The 14827-nt window shown below is 55.1% G+C and overlaps 2 protein-coding genes across 2 annotated transcripts; one reads left to right on the forward strand and one right to left on the reverse strand.

Annotated features, from left to right (window-relative positions):
• Positions 1-944: 944 nt before the first annotated feature.
• Positions 945-4253, forward strand: LOC104547151 (E3 ubiquitin-protein ligase MARCH2-like; the record flags this gene model as incomplete). The annotated part of the gene is made up of 2 exons (XM_010192737.1): positions 945-1158; positions 4072-4253. Coding segments are annotated over 2 exons (396 nt in total), but the record flags the coding sequence as incomplete, so codon positions are not given.
• Positions 4254-11599: 7346 nt separating this feature from the next.
• LOC104547152 (thaicobrin-like) lies at positions 11600-12772 on the reverse strand. The gene is made up of 2 exons (XM_010192738.1): positions 12700-12772; positions 11600-12120 (listed from the first exon to the last, which is right to left on the reverse strand). The coding sequence occupies exons 1-2, from the start codon at positions 12770-12772 to the stop codon at positions 11600-11602; spliced, it is 594 nt and encodes a 197-aa protein (XP_010191040.1).
• Positions 12773-14827: the final 2055 nt, after the last annotated feature.

The following is a 14827-nucleotide window of genomic DNA, read 5'->3' on the forward strand; positions in this document are numbered from 1 at the left end:
ATTTGGGCACAGGTTGTTCTGTGAAAGGAAAAGTGTTTGTGTTACCTTCCTCTGCTGGGACTGCCCAACACCGTTCCCCCTTGGCTGCTGCCCTGCTTTGTCTGCTCAGGTGCAAAGCTTTCTGCCAGTTACTCACTCTCTTTTTGCTTTTCTATTTTTGTTTCTCCAGTCTTGGTTTCCTATTTGCTCAAGCATTGTGCTCTTCTCCTCTCTGTCATCATCTTGGTGGAAACAGGGGGTGTGTGGGTGTTTGCATTCCCCACTGCTGGCCCTGGGTGGCTGCCAGGCTCCCGGTGAGCAGCTCTGCGAGGCTCGCTCGAGCCCTGAGGATGGTGCTGTACCCTTAGAGCACTCCTTCTGCTGAGCTGTCTTGCACAGTCTCTCGGGTGGACCTGGGCAATTCAGATTTGATTTAAATCAGGAGTGAAACTCTGAAATGCCACGATTCTCCAAAAGGAACCAGAGGGCTGGATTTGGGACAGCTGTCCCTATGGCTTGGCCTGGCTACAGACCCCCTGCCTGGTTTCCTGTAGCACCTACAGCAGTGGCGCAGTCCTGGATGTGTTTCTGCTGAAGCTCAATCCGAGACCTGTGAGGTCTTTACTAAGCCAGGCTTTGCTGAATCGACCTCTCTTTGTCTGGTACTGCAGCCTGCTCCTCACTACTCCAGTGAAGAGCCCAGGCAGCTCCTGTATTTACTACTGCCTTCCCCCACACAGACTCTTCAGTTGTGTCTTCCCTTTCCCTCATTGATTGTTAAAAATACACCTGATGCTCTCTAGCTCTATTTTTGTGAAGGTTTATGTGAGTTAAGTGTCTGCACCAGGTACGTACAGACTGCATAGAGCATGTGAGAAGTTCCCAGCAGAGCAGTCCTGCGTTGCTTGCTTGCTCGGTGCATTGCGTGCTGCTGAGTAATGCCCTTTCTCCCTTCCTTCCTGCAGTGGCTGAAGGATCCTGGTCCCCGCAACGAGAAGAGGACCCTTTTCTGCGACATGGTGTGTTTCCTCTTCATCACTCCCCTGGCTGCGATCTCCGGCTGGCTGTGTCTGCGCGGAGCCCAGGATCATTTGCAGTTCAACAGCCGACTGGAGGCCATTGGACTCATAGCACTAACTATAGCACTTTTTACAATCTACGTCCTTTGGACGCTGGTAAGTGTCTGCTGCCCAGGGCCTTGTTTCGGTTCAAAAGGGAGATTGAAGAACTGGCTCACACTGCATCAGTGCAGCCAGCTGTTTCTGACTCCCCTCGTGAAAAACCTTGGGCTCTTTCTCTTGAACGTCCATTTAATTATCTTCAAGTGGGAGCTGCTAAAGTTATTGCTGAGAATGAGAAGCCACTTCCTGATCATCTGCTTTCCAGACTGACACGGGAGCTGTGTCCCCGGGGTGTCTCACTCCCAGGCACAGACATGCCAGAGTGGCTGAGGCTGGGGCAGGTGTGATGCTGGGGGCAGGCAGTGGTCCAGCTGCTGTGCCTCTTCCTACTTTTGAGAAGAAACACAGAGTTGGTACCCGGATGGTTTAGGAGAAAAAGAAAATCTGGAATGTGTTTGACTCCTAAATAATCTGCCATCCTGTCCCTCCACACGTTGTGCTGCAGGAGGTGCAGACTGGCTGTTGAGTTCTCTGTGGCCTACAGCTAAACAAATTCCTACAGAGTATTTTTAAGATGTCTGTAGCACAGAAGGGTGTGTGTGAGGAGCACTCCGGCCCTGGGGAGACCTCTGCCTTCTCTCTCATGCTGGGTTTTGGGATGCGAGCCCTAGCCAAGGCTGGGTACCAGCCTGCCTTGCCCACTGCTGCTGCTCCCAACTGCGCTGCTGGGGTTGGGGGCACTGGGAGCCTGCACCTGACACTGTCTGGTGTTGAACTGATCCGTGCTTGGAAAGAGCTTCCTGCAGATGCCTCACTTTGCATCTTTCTGGACATGATGAATTAGGCAGCCAGGAGCTTGCAGCTTGGAGCAGCTCCGTAAGTTCAGGAAAGCAAATGTGAGTGTGTAACGCAGCACATCTGTGAACACTCCCAGCTGGGAGCCCCGAGGAGAAGCTGGGCTGGGGGGCAGCTCCCTGCCCCTCCCCGAGCCCTCAGGGCTGCCCTGGCCCTGCTCTCTCAAGGGGCTCCCAGGCCAGGCACTTCCCTGGTTCCTGTTCAATTCTGTTGCTGAGCGGGTTTCTGGGTCTGGATCTTCCTTTCAGATCTCCTGTTCAAAACCCTGTGTCTGCTCGTGCCCTGGCCGTGCCCTTTTCCAGCCACTTGCTGGGAAGCACTATTTGGGGAAAGCAAGAAGTACAGTTGCTGGAGGAGAAATAGTGGGTGCCCCAAAAGCTGTTTGTTTTGTGGGCAGTAGAAATGCCACAGCCCATTTTCCTGCCATCGCATGCTCTGATCTCTCAAGAAACGGCTTTTGCTGGGGTTGGAACGTTCCTCGCAGCTCTCCCACATGGACCCAGGTACCAGGGAAGGGTGAGCTGGTGCCAGTACTGCAGCCCTCACTCGAGGGGGTGCCTGACCAGTGCTGCTGTCAAAATGTGCAGGAACCGCAGCACCCAGGGAGCTGCTGGGGCGAGTCTCTGCTGCTGTGTGTGTGCTCTGACATGGGGCTGCATGAGGTTCATTTCTGCAGAAAGCAAAGCTAAAATTGGAAACCTTAAGAGGAAATGCCTTTGTCCTCTCTGTCCCAGGACTGATCTGGAGGAGCTGGAAATCTAGAGGAAACTGGAAAATGGGATTATTTTTTGGTGAAATAACAAGTCCTGACTAAAACAGCTCTAGTTTTGCTGTGCTTCCCATTTCCTTGAACAGAGAAGGGCATTAAGTGAAGCCCCTTTATTCACACTTACCAAATTCAACTGCAGTTCTGTGCAGCCACGGGCTGTGCAGCACAGAGGGCTGTTACGTGGGTGGGTGGTGATGGCTGCAATCACCGTGAGGATTGCGAGAGAGGCCGTGGCCAAGGCTGCAGCTCTGTCCTCTGGAGCAGGAGCTTTCCTTGCGGTTTGCACTGTTGGCTTCCCATTCATGCGCTGCCTTTGAAGACTGCAAGATTCATTTGCTTCTTGTTCATCAGCAACCAACCTTATTCCCACAGTTGTCCCTCCACAACAGGAAAAAGGGGAGTGCACAGATGAATAAGCTGAATTACCTCAATGCTGTGGCACAGCTCCATTTCTCAGAGCAGGTGTCCAAGACCTATCCGAAAGTAATAGGAATACTGACTTCTCCTTGTCAGATACACTTCCTGGTACTTCCTACTTGCCAGCTAAATGTTTCCTGTACTTCTGAAAAGTATGAAAGCTTGGTTTTGATGAGAGGCTGACAGGATTCAGTATTTAATTTCCTTGCTCACAATTTCTAGAAAAATAAATAAGAGGGAAATACATGCTCGTTTTATTCCCTCCTCAAGAAATTCTAGAAAAGTTGAATTTCAGAGCTAAGGAATCAGCAGGAGCTGTGAGAAAATCTGTAGTGTTGGTCGTGATTGCGAAAGGGCACAGCCAGGAGCACAGTGCAGCTCAAAGCTCCCCCTTGCAGGGCTGCTCTGAAACTGCAGGGCCAGGCTGGTGGGGTCCCTTCCAGCCTTCACGTCCTTTCCTGGCCCCCTCCGGGTGGAGGAGTCTCCCAGGCCACAGCGTTGTCAGAAGAAATGAGTCCTGTTGTTGCAGAGCAAGGAGAGGAGGCAAAGGGCAGAGATCCACCAGGACCTGTGAGATGGAAGAGGCTGGTCCTCCGTCTAGAGGTCCAGGACCCCTTGTTTTGCCCAGAGAAGGTGCCCACGTCAACCTGTGGCTGGAGTGAAGGGGCCAGTTCACACCTCACCGGCCCAGTGCCCAGACCCAGCTGAGCCAGCTCTGTCCTCGTCCTGTCCCTTTGGCTGTGCCATGCTCAGCCTGGTGCTACCAGGAGTTAAGTCCTCGTCAAAAGCCTGGGACATGGAGTGCCCCGAAGCATCTCAGCGTCAGGGCTGTCTCCCTGGACTGGGGGTGCTGGTGGGTTGACAAGAGATGTGCAGAGAGTGTAGGGGGCACGGGATGGGTGACTGCATCTCCTCGGTGCCTGTTCAAAGGGTTTGTTAACCAGCCTGACACATTGTCGCCCCGCTACCACTGCCAGCTGTACTCGGAGTGGCGAAGGACCAACCAGAAAGTCCGCTTGATGATCCCGGGCTCGCGGAGCCCTCACCCCATGCCCCACTCCCTCCTCTCCGCCAAGCTGATGAAGAAGACCGCGGATGAAACCACCGTCTGAGCCCTCCCTGGGCCGCTGCGCCGCGTGGCTGCTGGGCACGAGCAGCCCTTCAGGGCTGGCAGGAGCCAAGGGGGTCGGGTGTCCCCCCGTGTGCAGGACACAGCGACTGTGGAGGCACTGAAAGCAATCATTCCCCCGAAGGGACTTTGCGGTCAGCGTGTGCTTTATTCGATGGCAAACAGACAGATAATCAACGTCTGTCAGGTGAAACGGCCCCAGAGGGCCAGACGGCAGAGATGCCTGTCTGCAGGGACACTTTCCTATAACTAAATACCATACGTGGAAAATATCTCCCTCTATATATATATATCTATATATAATATTATTTTTTAATGGCCATGCATATTGTGTTTCAGTCCTTTTGTGTTGATGTTCTAAGCTTCAGTATAGAAGCTGGCAGCCTGATCTCATTCAGAGGTTAAATCTATGCCTTTTTGCCAAATGAGCATATAAAGAACACTTTTCATCAACTGTTCTTGAAAGTCCCCTTCTCCTTTGCACTAAATTGGTTTTGATAATACTGCGGCAGTCTTTCCCATTACTCCTTGGTCTCTTTTGTGGTGTTTCTGTCCTTTCTAGAAAGTTGTGTGTTTTTAATAATTATTATAATCCCAGAAGGAGTAAAATGACCTGATACTGAATGGAGACATTTTGTATTGTAAAGTACTGTAATTTTGAGAATTTCAAAATCAGTTTCAAAATGAGAAAATCTTTTCCTGTGCAGACGTGATCTCACAAAATGCTTTCCTTGCAGATCCTGGCTCATCCCCAGGACTCGGATGCGCTCGGCTCTTGGTATGTCTGGCAAAGGTAGATGGAGGATCTGAGGGTGGACAGTGATGGCTCGTACTTGCTAAACCCACCATTGCCTTTTGCTTTTAAGTTTCGTACGGGAGCTTTCCTGACCCCAAAGGTGAGAGCAGGAGTCTCTGCTGATGTCCTTTCACCGTCTTGAGGCTGGACCTCTGGTAGTGCTGTTACACACACCCTGTACGGGACAGGCCCTCTCGGCAGGACACAGGGGGCTCAGCTGTCCCTGTGCGCTCGATTTGCACATTCCTCGGCAGCGCCAGAGGAGCTGCTGTGGTTTGGTTCATCCCTGAACGCGCCGCTTGCCCCTTACTTGTCCTCTAGTGCACGCTTCTCCTGTGGGGCTGGCCTTCCTCCTCCATCCGCCTGTGTTCCCAGCACATCTTCGCTGTCCTGCAGTGCCCAATCTGCCCACGCTCTCCCTGAGCCTGGCGTTAGTCTTTGCCCCTCTGCTGCCACCCCACTCTGCCGGGCGATGCCCATTGCGGTGCTGTGCTTTCCTGAGCCCTGGGAATGGATGGGCTGTAGGGACGACGGCGTTGGCACTGCCCTGCTGTGTGCTCCAGAGAGGCACAGCCCCTCAGCGTGAGCCTTGGCTGCCCCTCCTGCGATGGGGAGGGCAGAAAGCAGAGGGAGGCCTCTCCAAGGGGCCCATGTCCTTGCAGTGAGTGGTGTCCCACTTGGCCCTCCAATCCCTTTGCTGAACCCAGGTGGATCAGTCCAGCACCCTGCTAGATCAAGACTGGTAATTGAATTCAAAGCCCCACATACCATTCCTCCTCTCTAGCTGCAAAGCAGGATGCTTTTCCTTGCGTGTCCCCTGTTCCCTGAGCCTAGGCTGCAGTTACTGGTGGCAGGAGCAGCAGGGGCCAGGGCCCTGAGTCCCAGCAGAATTGCTCCAGCCCTGGGGTCTGGTCCATGCTCTCCGTTGTCTGCTGTCCCAGGGTTCCCGTGCAGCTCTGTGGTATCTCGGCACATCTTCCTGCACCCTCTCCTTGCCCAGGCTCTCTGGGCTGGTCCGAGCTGGTCTCTGTTCTGAGCATGGGTGAATGTCTTCTGCCACAGCCAGACATCTCTGCTCCCCTCCTTCCATCTGCCTCTCTCTTCCCTTCTGTCATGTACCCGTGGACACCTTCCCTTTTCTCTGTCATGCAGGGCTGACTTGGCCACCGGTGCAGAGGCTCCTCAGTCCCACTGTGGCCACAGTCCCGGCACAGCTCCCATGCAGGCACTGCCTCTCTCTGCACCCCACTTCCCTTGGCAGTGAGCGCTGCACCGCTGCTCTGCGCCTTGTCCTGGGTACCCCTTCCTCCACCCCCCCTCCCCAACAAACCCCGTGTCACCAGGACAATTCCCAGTGAAGAAAAATTGGGGGATTTAATTTAACCTTGCCAGCACTGGCTGCCTCCCAGGAGCTTGGTCTTGCGACGCATCTGGTCCTGGCAGGTAACGAGGGATGTGCAGTCCCACACCACGTTCCCCTGGAAAGGACTAATTTGAGCCAGTGTTTCGGTTAGGAAACCCACTGTCAATCCAAATATGCAACTGTGAAAGCCAGAAGTCCCTGGCTGGGGGCAGCTGGGGCCCGGCCCTGTGCTGCTGCGCAGCCGTGGCTTCGCTCTCAGCTTCGTTGTCTTCATCGTAGTTGCCAATAATTGGAGTTGTTGCATGTGCCCCTACAAAACCCAGCAGTGACTCTCTTGAGTCTTTTCCTCCTTCCCAGAGGAGGTGTTTGGCTCGTGGGTGTGGGAAATCAGTGTCTCTGACCCGCCACGTTCCAGTGTCACGGGGAAACGGGCTGTGCAATCATGTAAATAAAAGTGAAACAAACTTCAGGCTGTTGTGTTGTTACTGGGGATGGTGGGGCCTGAAGAGCCCAGGCTGTCTCTCTGATAGCGACCCCTGTGTGCTGGCTTCCCAGGGCGCTGCGGGCAGCTTTCCTGACCCACCCCCAGGAGAGCTGGCAAAAGGTTTCATATTTGAGCCAAAGCTGGACAAAACCTGGGGCTTTTTGTCATTTATGGGCAGGTTTTTCTTGTCTGTGCACAGAAGTGTCCCTGGTGTAGGCCGAGCACGGAGGTGATGTTTGGGCTGAGGGAGTCCTGTTGGCCTGTCTGGAGGGTGGCTGTGGGGCTGCAGGGAGCAATCCCTGTGCTCTCCATGATGTCTCTGGTGTCAAGGTCTCCGTTGATCTCTGTCTCTGACCAGACCCTGCCCTGCTGCTGGCCTGGCCCCTCGCTCCAGGGCCCTTTGCTGTCTCCCAGGCCTTGCTCATGTCCGAGGCCTCGGGGTGCTGTGTCCGATGCTGCAGTGTGCAAAAGCCAGGATCTGATCTGGGGCCAGAACTGCTATGGGGTGGGGTGGGACATCTGCCCAGGGCTGGATCTGGCACCTTGGGGCAGAGACGCAGGCACCGCTTGGTCCCTTCTCCATGGCGTGACAAGGAGCCCCAGCGCCTGCAGTCGCAGCCCTGCCCTGAGCCCTGGCCCTGGGGTGGGCATTGGAGCTGCACTGCAACGGCAGCACCACTTTTGAAAGGTGGGGGGGGTGTGGAAATTAAGCTGTGTATTAAAAGTCCCGCTCAGGACACTGCAAAAACAGCATTTGAACATGTTTCCAAGGCCCTGGACAAGGCCTTAGCCTTGGGCAAGACCTTAGTCAAGACCAGTGTTTCCTGGACAAGCTGGCAAATGAAGAGGGCTCAGGCTTGTTTGTGTTTCAAGGAGAGAGGACACGTTCCTGGGCAGAGGGCTCACCCCAGTCCTTCGCAATGTAACTGTGCTGCCACACAGCAATCTGCCCAGGACGAGGTGAAGAAGCAGCAGCAGCAGCCAGAACAGCGTAAAAGAAACAGAAAACCCAGAGGAAGAGACCTCACCGTTAGAGAAGACGGCACATTTTAATGGGGATGGCTCTCATTCATAGCTGCTCAGAGGAATACACCAAGTCTGAGCAGAATTTGTTCGAAGAGACACCTCCTATAACACAAGAGAGCAGGATTTAAACTCCTGTGAGTCTTCATGGTGCAATCCTACAGGAAATTGTTGACTTTCTCACCAAAATGCTGCAATAATGCAACTCATCTGCCAAAGAGTTGATTTTTTTTATTTTTTTTTCTTGTGCACAGCAAAAAGGAACCCATTAAACCTTTCCTCACTCCCCAAAATGCAGAATTCCAGCGAAGGGGATGCAGGGCACCAACCTGTGGAGAAACCCACCTTTCCTCCAGCCTCTCCCTCCCTGCGTCAGGGTGACGAGGCTGGATTTTGGAAAACCATTTCCTTTTCCTGGTCGAGGCAGGTGCTTCTCACCATGCAGGACGGTGGTGCTGGTCCTTTGGGGCATTTCCAATGACCAGGAGGGTGCTCTGCCCTTCAGAGAGACCCTGGCATTTTGGGGTTGGTTCCTGGTGTGCGCTGATGCCCTGAGGTCTCTCTGCAGGCTGGGGACTCTGGGTGTCAGTGCACGACTCGGACACCTCTTGTCTGTTCTCCATAGAGATGTGGGGACCAGGCCTCACGGCTAGAATGGCATTAAAATAAAAATTTGGCTAAGCTATGCATGTTTTCAACATCTGAGATTTACTCTCCAATTCCGGAAACCATAGCAATGAGGAATTGCAATTATTTTGCACAGAGCAAATGAGAAGAATACGCTTTTCCATCTTAATCTAAACCAGTTTCAGTCTAGGAGATAGTCTTCATATTTCAGGATCACATATGCTTCTCAGTTTCTTGTCTTAAATAGAGAAGGACAATAGCTGAGAGGGGGGAAAAACCCTCGAAAGCCCTGTCCTTGTGGAGAGGCGATGAACCTTTTTGGTAAGGATTTTCAGCCCAGTAATTCACGCACCCACCCGCTCTGCTGGGAGACCACTGTGAACAGACAAGTGGTCCATGCATCCGGGTGGCAGGGGAACCAACAGATTAAAGATGTGAGGAAATCTGTTTAGGTATTTTTAAATTCCTATAAAATGGCTATCAGTGACATGCACGCCAATTCATTGAATCACCGAATCACTAAGGTTGGAAAAGCCCTCTCAGACCACCAAGTCCAACCATCAACCCAACCCCACCATGCCCACTAAACCATGTCCTGAAGTGCCACATCCACACGGTTTTTAAACCCCTCCAGGGATGGTGACTCCACCACTGCCCTGGGCAGCCCCTTCCAGTCCCTGATAACCCTTTCAGAGAAGAAATTTTTTCTCATATCCAACCTAACCCTTCCCTGGCACAACTGGAGGCCGTTTCCTCTCACCTGTTACTTGGGAGAAAAGCAATTCATGGAAATGCTCTCAGCACTGCAGATATTTAAATGCATCCAACCAGCTGCCTGAGCTCAAAATAAATGGGGGAGGGAAAGCAAAGCACTTGAGAGCAGTAATCCTGGGGTTAATGTGGGCTGAGGGCAGTCACGCCCTAGGACTGAGCCACTGCCTTGGGTGGAAAGCGGAGCAAAATGGGCAAAGCTGCTGAAAGATGCAGCTGATCTGAAATGAACTGCAAATGTGGTGCAGAGTCCTGCCTGCCTCTGGCTTGTGATGGGGAACACCTTGAAGCGCGTCGTGAAGCAACAGAAACACCAAAGAAACTTCATCTTTGCAACTGCATGACCTAGGAAGGAGGAAAAAGGCAAGGAGGAAAAAAGGCAGTTTGTCCTCAGTACCGTGTTGTGCAGGTCACAGGTATGACACGGTCATTTCCTGGTGTCCCTCCGCCTGTTGCTGTCTGACAGACCAGGGCAGTGATAGCAATCGTAATCATAATTTAATATTAGTTTGATTTTTGGCACCTGACCCCCAGGGTCCTGTCCAGATGGGTTGTGGTTCCACTCCAGCTGCTGGTGCTGAGCTCCTCACTCCCATCACTCACTCTGGTCCCCCCGTGGCTGGTTCTGGGGACAAGCACGCACCCTCCCAAGCTGCACTCGGGACCCCCGAGTGCTCCAGCAGCTGCATGGAGACCCCGCTGACTCCAGCAGCTGAGACCCCAACCTGGGGTGTCTGCACACCCCCTCTGACTGCAGTGGCCACTACCAAATCCACTGGTACCGGTCCCCTCAGAAACTGGCAATGTGTCCTTGCAGCACTCACAGCCATGGGATACGGAGAGGTTGTGCTTTTTTAAGAGGGTTAAGAAAGGATTTAATGTGGTCACACAGTCTGTGCGGATGAGACACAGGGCTGGGTCAGACAAGTGCTCTGAGCAGCTCCGTTTTACCCATGACCAGTCCCTTTCTGCTGATTCCTCTTGGTTCCTCCCCATCCCTTCCCCTGCCGGTTCCCTCATAATTTTCCAGTCATCCCCACCCCTGCGAGCTCCCGGACCCACAGCTCCAGAGGCTGATGCTGCACCAGAGGCAAGGATCAGGCTGCTTCACGGGCACAGAGTTGTGGGATTTAATGCAATTGGCTCCTCCCCTTGCCCCTGCTCCAGCCTGGACTCATCCACAGACTGCGGTCCCTCAGGGCTGTACCTACTCCACGTGGAGCCTTATCTGTGCTGTGGCCTGTACCCGGCTGCCGCTGCAGAGGTGACATCTGAGGTGGCACTGAGAGGGTCCAACCAGCAACGTGGCTGGAGACGAACTCTGGGCTGGGCCCAGGCAATGCTCTCCTTTGCCTACACTCGGCTTTTCTTCTCCTAAGAGCAGGAGAGGACAGAGCAAGGTCCCTGGGATTTGGGACCACCCCACACCTTTTCCAGGTCTAGAATGTCCTTTGAATGTCAGTTCCCCAAAATGCCACCAAAATGTCAGTGCCTAAGAGGCATTGGGGCAATGCCCTTAACAATGTGCTTTGACTTGGTCAGCCCCAAAGCGGCCAGGCAGCTGGAGATGACCATTGCAGGTCCCTTCCACCTGAACTGTTCAGTCCAGTCTATTCCACGTGGGGAAAAGGAGACCCTGATGGGATGAGATCGGGGAACACAGATCTGCAGGGCCTGCTGTGCCTGTGCACTCCAGACACTTCTCCATTTCTTGCTTTGCTCCCTTGGCTCTCCCCACAGCTGTCACCAGTGCTCTGCTTAATGCACACACCAGTGAGAGCTGGAAATAAGGCAAGGAGAGGCTTTGGAAGTATGGAGAAGTGTTATCATGAGCTGCAGCATCCAGCTATGTGTGGGTTTTTTAAATTCAATCATTAAGGTTAATTGAAAAAAGCCAGACACCACTCCAGCACCAGTTCAGGAGTTTGAATTTGCTGTATTTTTCACGGCCTTGTCCAGAGCTGCTCTGCAGGCCCCAACACTCGATACCACTTCTCTGCCCCAAGAAGCTCTGGCACCAAGCTCCCCCATGCACTGAATCTCTGTGCTCCCTGTGGTCTCTGCAATCCCCGCTGTGGGGTGGAGGGGATGAACACGGCTCTTCGGTGGCGCCCACCCCCCAAGCCCTGCCCGTTCTCCCGCTTGGTGGCCAGAGGAACCATGCGAGGAGAAGCTGGCAGGACGCAGGACCCTCCCCATTCCCAGCACCCAGGACGATGGTGGTCTCCTTTCTGATCTCCCCCCACTCCCCGCGCTCCCTCCATGTCAGGGGCACAGCTTGAGCCACGAGTCCATCCCCACCCAGAGCCAGGGCCGCAGCCTCTCCCCAGAACATGGGGCCAGGCAGAAAGCAAAGATAGGGGCTTCATTTTCAGCATCGGCAAATGCCACCCGCCCGTCCGTGAGGTCCAGGCAGACCTGGATGGCCCTGGGGAGGCAGGTGAGGTGCAGGGGGGTCCAGTCAGGCTCGGTGAAAGCGTAGTATTGCCCAAACCACTGCCCTACAGCCCAGATCCCCTCCTGGGGAGTGAAACTGAGGACCCCCTTCCTCCTGACAGACTCCTGGGCCACCCCCACAGCCCACCAGTCCCCTGCCTCGGCCACCTCCACCTCCCAGTGGTGCCTCCCCGCGGCGAAGGCCTGGCTGCCCAGCACGCACGGCTCCGTGTCGAAGCGCTCAGGGGTGTCGGGCAATGAGGTCCACTCCTGCCTCCGTCCCACGCCTCGCTGGTCGCCAGCCAGGATCAGGAAGGGGTTCATGGTGTCTCGGTCCAGGGTCACATCAGCTGGGGACAGAGGAGGAGACACTGTTCAGGGCAGGCATTGGGGCTGCAGAAGGGAGCGGGCGATTTCCCTTCCCCTGCCCAGAGATGCCCTGCATGGGGTGGGAACTCCCTCACTTTGGGCTGTCCCAGCCCCAGTGCTGCCCTGATCTGCCCCAGCTCCTGATCCAGGAGCTTTCATGCAACCCCTGGCTAAGAAAGCCCCGGTTTCCCGGAGGAGGTGGCACCTGAGAGGGGGTGCACATCTGCTGTGCAAACCTGGGCCTGAGCCTGGGCATCTCCAGTGCTGCAGGGGTCAAACAGGCATGACCACGCACAGACCAGCGCGATGGACATTATCCCAGGACCCCAGATTCCTGTCGCTTTCTGTAGGAAATGGAGGGAGCCAAGGATGGCAGCTCAGGCGCCTTTGGTGGGTCAACAGCACGAGGAGTTCAGCTGGGGGTTTTGCAGCCACTGATCCCCCCAATCATGACCAGCCCAGGCTGGGACAAGCTCCAGGTGCTTTGGCCCAGCGGAACAGAATGCATTTTTCTCCTCAGCAGAGCACAGTTCCCCTCCTCTTCCCTTGGCAAAACTCACCTCTTCCACTCATTTCCTCCACCTCACTGGCTGGGGTTTCCCTCTCTTCTCTCTCCATCCTGGAGACCAACATGATCAAAAAATCAACAGGAGGGGAGGCAGGACTCAGAGACTGCCTAAAGACGATAAAGAAGCAGAAGGGATGATGGAAAAGTCACAGCATCCAGGCACATTTTAGCCAGCCAGCACTCACCTGACTTCAGGAATGGAGGTTTTGGTTGGGTCTGGAGGTCTCCACTTCCCTCACCTCCTTGGCAGCTCAAGGCTGGGCTTGCACAGCATTTCCAGCTGGTTTGAGCAGGCAGATTGATGTCCAGAGGGGCTGGATGGCCTGGGAAGCACAGCTGAGACCCAGCACCTTCACCTCTCTGTGGGGAACACCCCACTGGAGCTTCCACCTTCCTCCCTGCCCCGACACTACTGGCAGGCGTGTGTCCTCATCTGACACTTGGCTCTGGGGGTTCCTGCAGTGCCCTGTCCTGTTTGCACCCCAGGATCTGTTGTATCTCCTCTCCCTGGGCCAGCTGTGGGGCAGTGATAAGAGCCAGCCACACCGTGGGAAGGGGCTGTATCGTCCTGCAGGAGGGAGCTCAGAGCCCCCTGGGCCAGCAGCACCACACGCATCTCCAGACTGGCGGGACGTCACCTGGGCACCACAGTGACCGTGCTCTGGGTGCCCAGGCTGCGGACCCTGATGAGAGAAGAGCTCTGGCTCCTTACAGGTGCTGCTTGCCCAGGTTTGTCATCCTGCCAACGGTTCTCAGGGTGGAGATGTTGGCAGGACGTGGGTTGCCTCAATTGCTCAACCAGTAAATGGAGGACAGCAGGTGCTGGGCTCTGCCTCCCACCTCGCCTCGGTCAGGCAGGAGGGGATGATGTGCCCAGAGGCAATGGCTTCATCCCCACTTGGAGGGTTCCTTGGAGGTGACAACCTGGTGCAACTTGAGGCCATTGCCTCTTGTCCCATCCCTTGTTCCTGGGAAGAAGAGACTGATACCCGCTTGCTAACCCCTCCTTTCGGGAGCTGTAGAGGGTGATGAGGTCTCCCCTCATCTCCTCTTCTCCAGGCTGACCCCTCCAGCTCCCTCAGCTGCTCCCCATCATTCGTGTGCTCCAGACCTCTCCCTATGGCACGATGAGGGCTGCTGCTCAAGTCCAGTGTGTGCAGGCAACCAGTGATGAAGTTAAACATGGGTCCCAGGGATATCCCTACACACACCCCCCACACCCCCTCCCTGGTCACAGCCTCCACCAGCACCCACCTGCAGCACCCATTTGTGGCCAGGTCTGTGTCTCCTCAAGCATCATTTATCACCTCCCTCTTTCCTTGCCATCCCTTTGGCAAGGTCCCCACCAGGTTCCTTCACCTGAGCAGATGCTGTCCCTCCTGGCGGCCCCCGCGCCCCCAGCTGGGGATGGAGGGTGCTGAACCCAGCTGGGTCCCGGTGGGGTTGAACACGCCATGGGGCTGAGCACCCCATAGGTCTATGCACGCCGTGGGGCTGCCTGCACGACACAGCCGAGGGAGGAGCTTTCCCTGAAAAAAACGTCCTCGATGGCCTCGCCTCTTGGCCGGGGTAGGGGGGAATTGCTTTTAAGCGATTTTAAAGGTTGTGCTGGGCATCGCTCCCCCCACGCCCCTGCGTGCGAATCCCGGCTCCTCCTTCCCGCTGCTCCCGGGAATGTACAAACGCCTTTCCCGTACCCAACTTTTCCGAGTCCGGGAAAGCCGCGGAGGAGGCTGTGACACGCAGCCGTGGGGGGTGTCCACGGCAGGACGCCCCCGTGGACGTTACCAGAGGAGCAAAAGCATTGCCAAAAAACCCTCCGATCACTCAGCAAGTTTCATTTTGGAGCGGATGCAGTGCAGGAGGAAGCGGTGGCAGGCTGGGACGCAGGGTGACGTTTCGGTTTGGTTTTCGGGCAGGGCAACGCTCAGCAGGGATCGGGGCCACCCTCTCGGACACGGCGGGTGACGCCGAGCAGCTCCTGCCCCAGCCCTGAGCCCAGGAAGGAGCCCGGGGGCCCCAAAAGCTGCGACTGAAATCGCTTTCTGCCAGAATTGATGGTTTTCGCATCGCTTTAAGGAGGCTGCGACTACTTCAGCGGTCGGTAAGAGGGCTCGGGA

The sequence above is a fragment of the Mesitornis unicolor genome, unplaced genomic scaffold (assembly GCF_000695765.1).
Source record: "Mesitornis unicolor isolate BGI_N332 unplaced genomic scaffold, ASM69576v1 scaffold3509, whole genome shotgun sequence".
In the NCBI taxonomy this organism is placed as follows: domain Eukaryota; kingdom Metazoa; phylum Chordata; class Aves; order Mesitornithiformes; family Mesitornithidae; genus Mesitornis; species Mesitornis unicolor.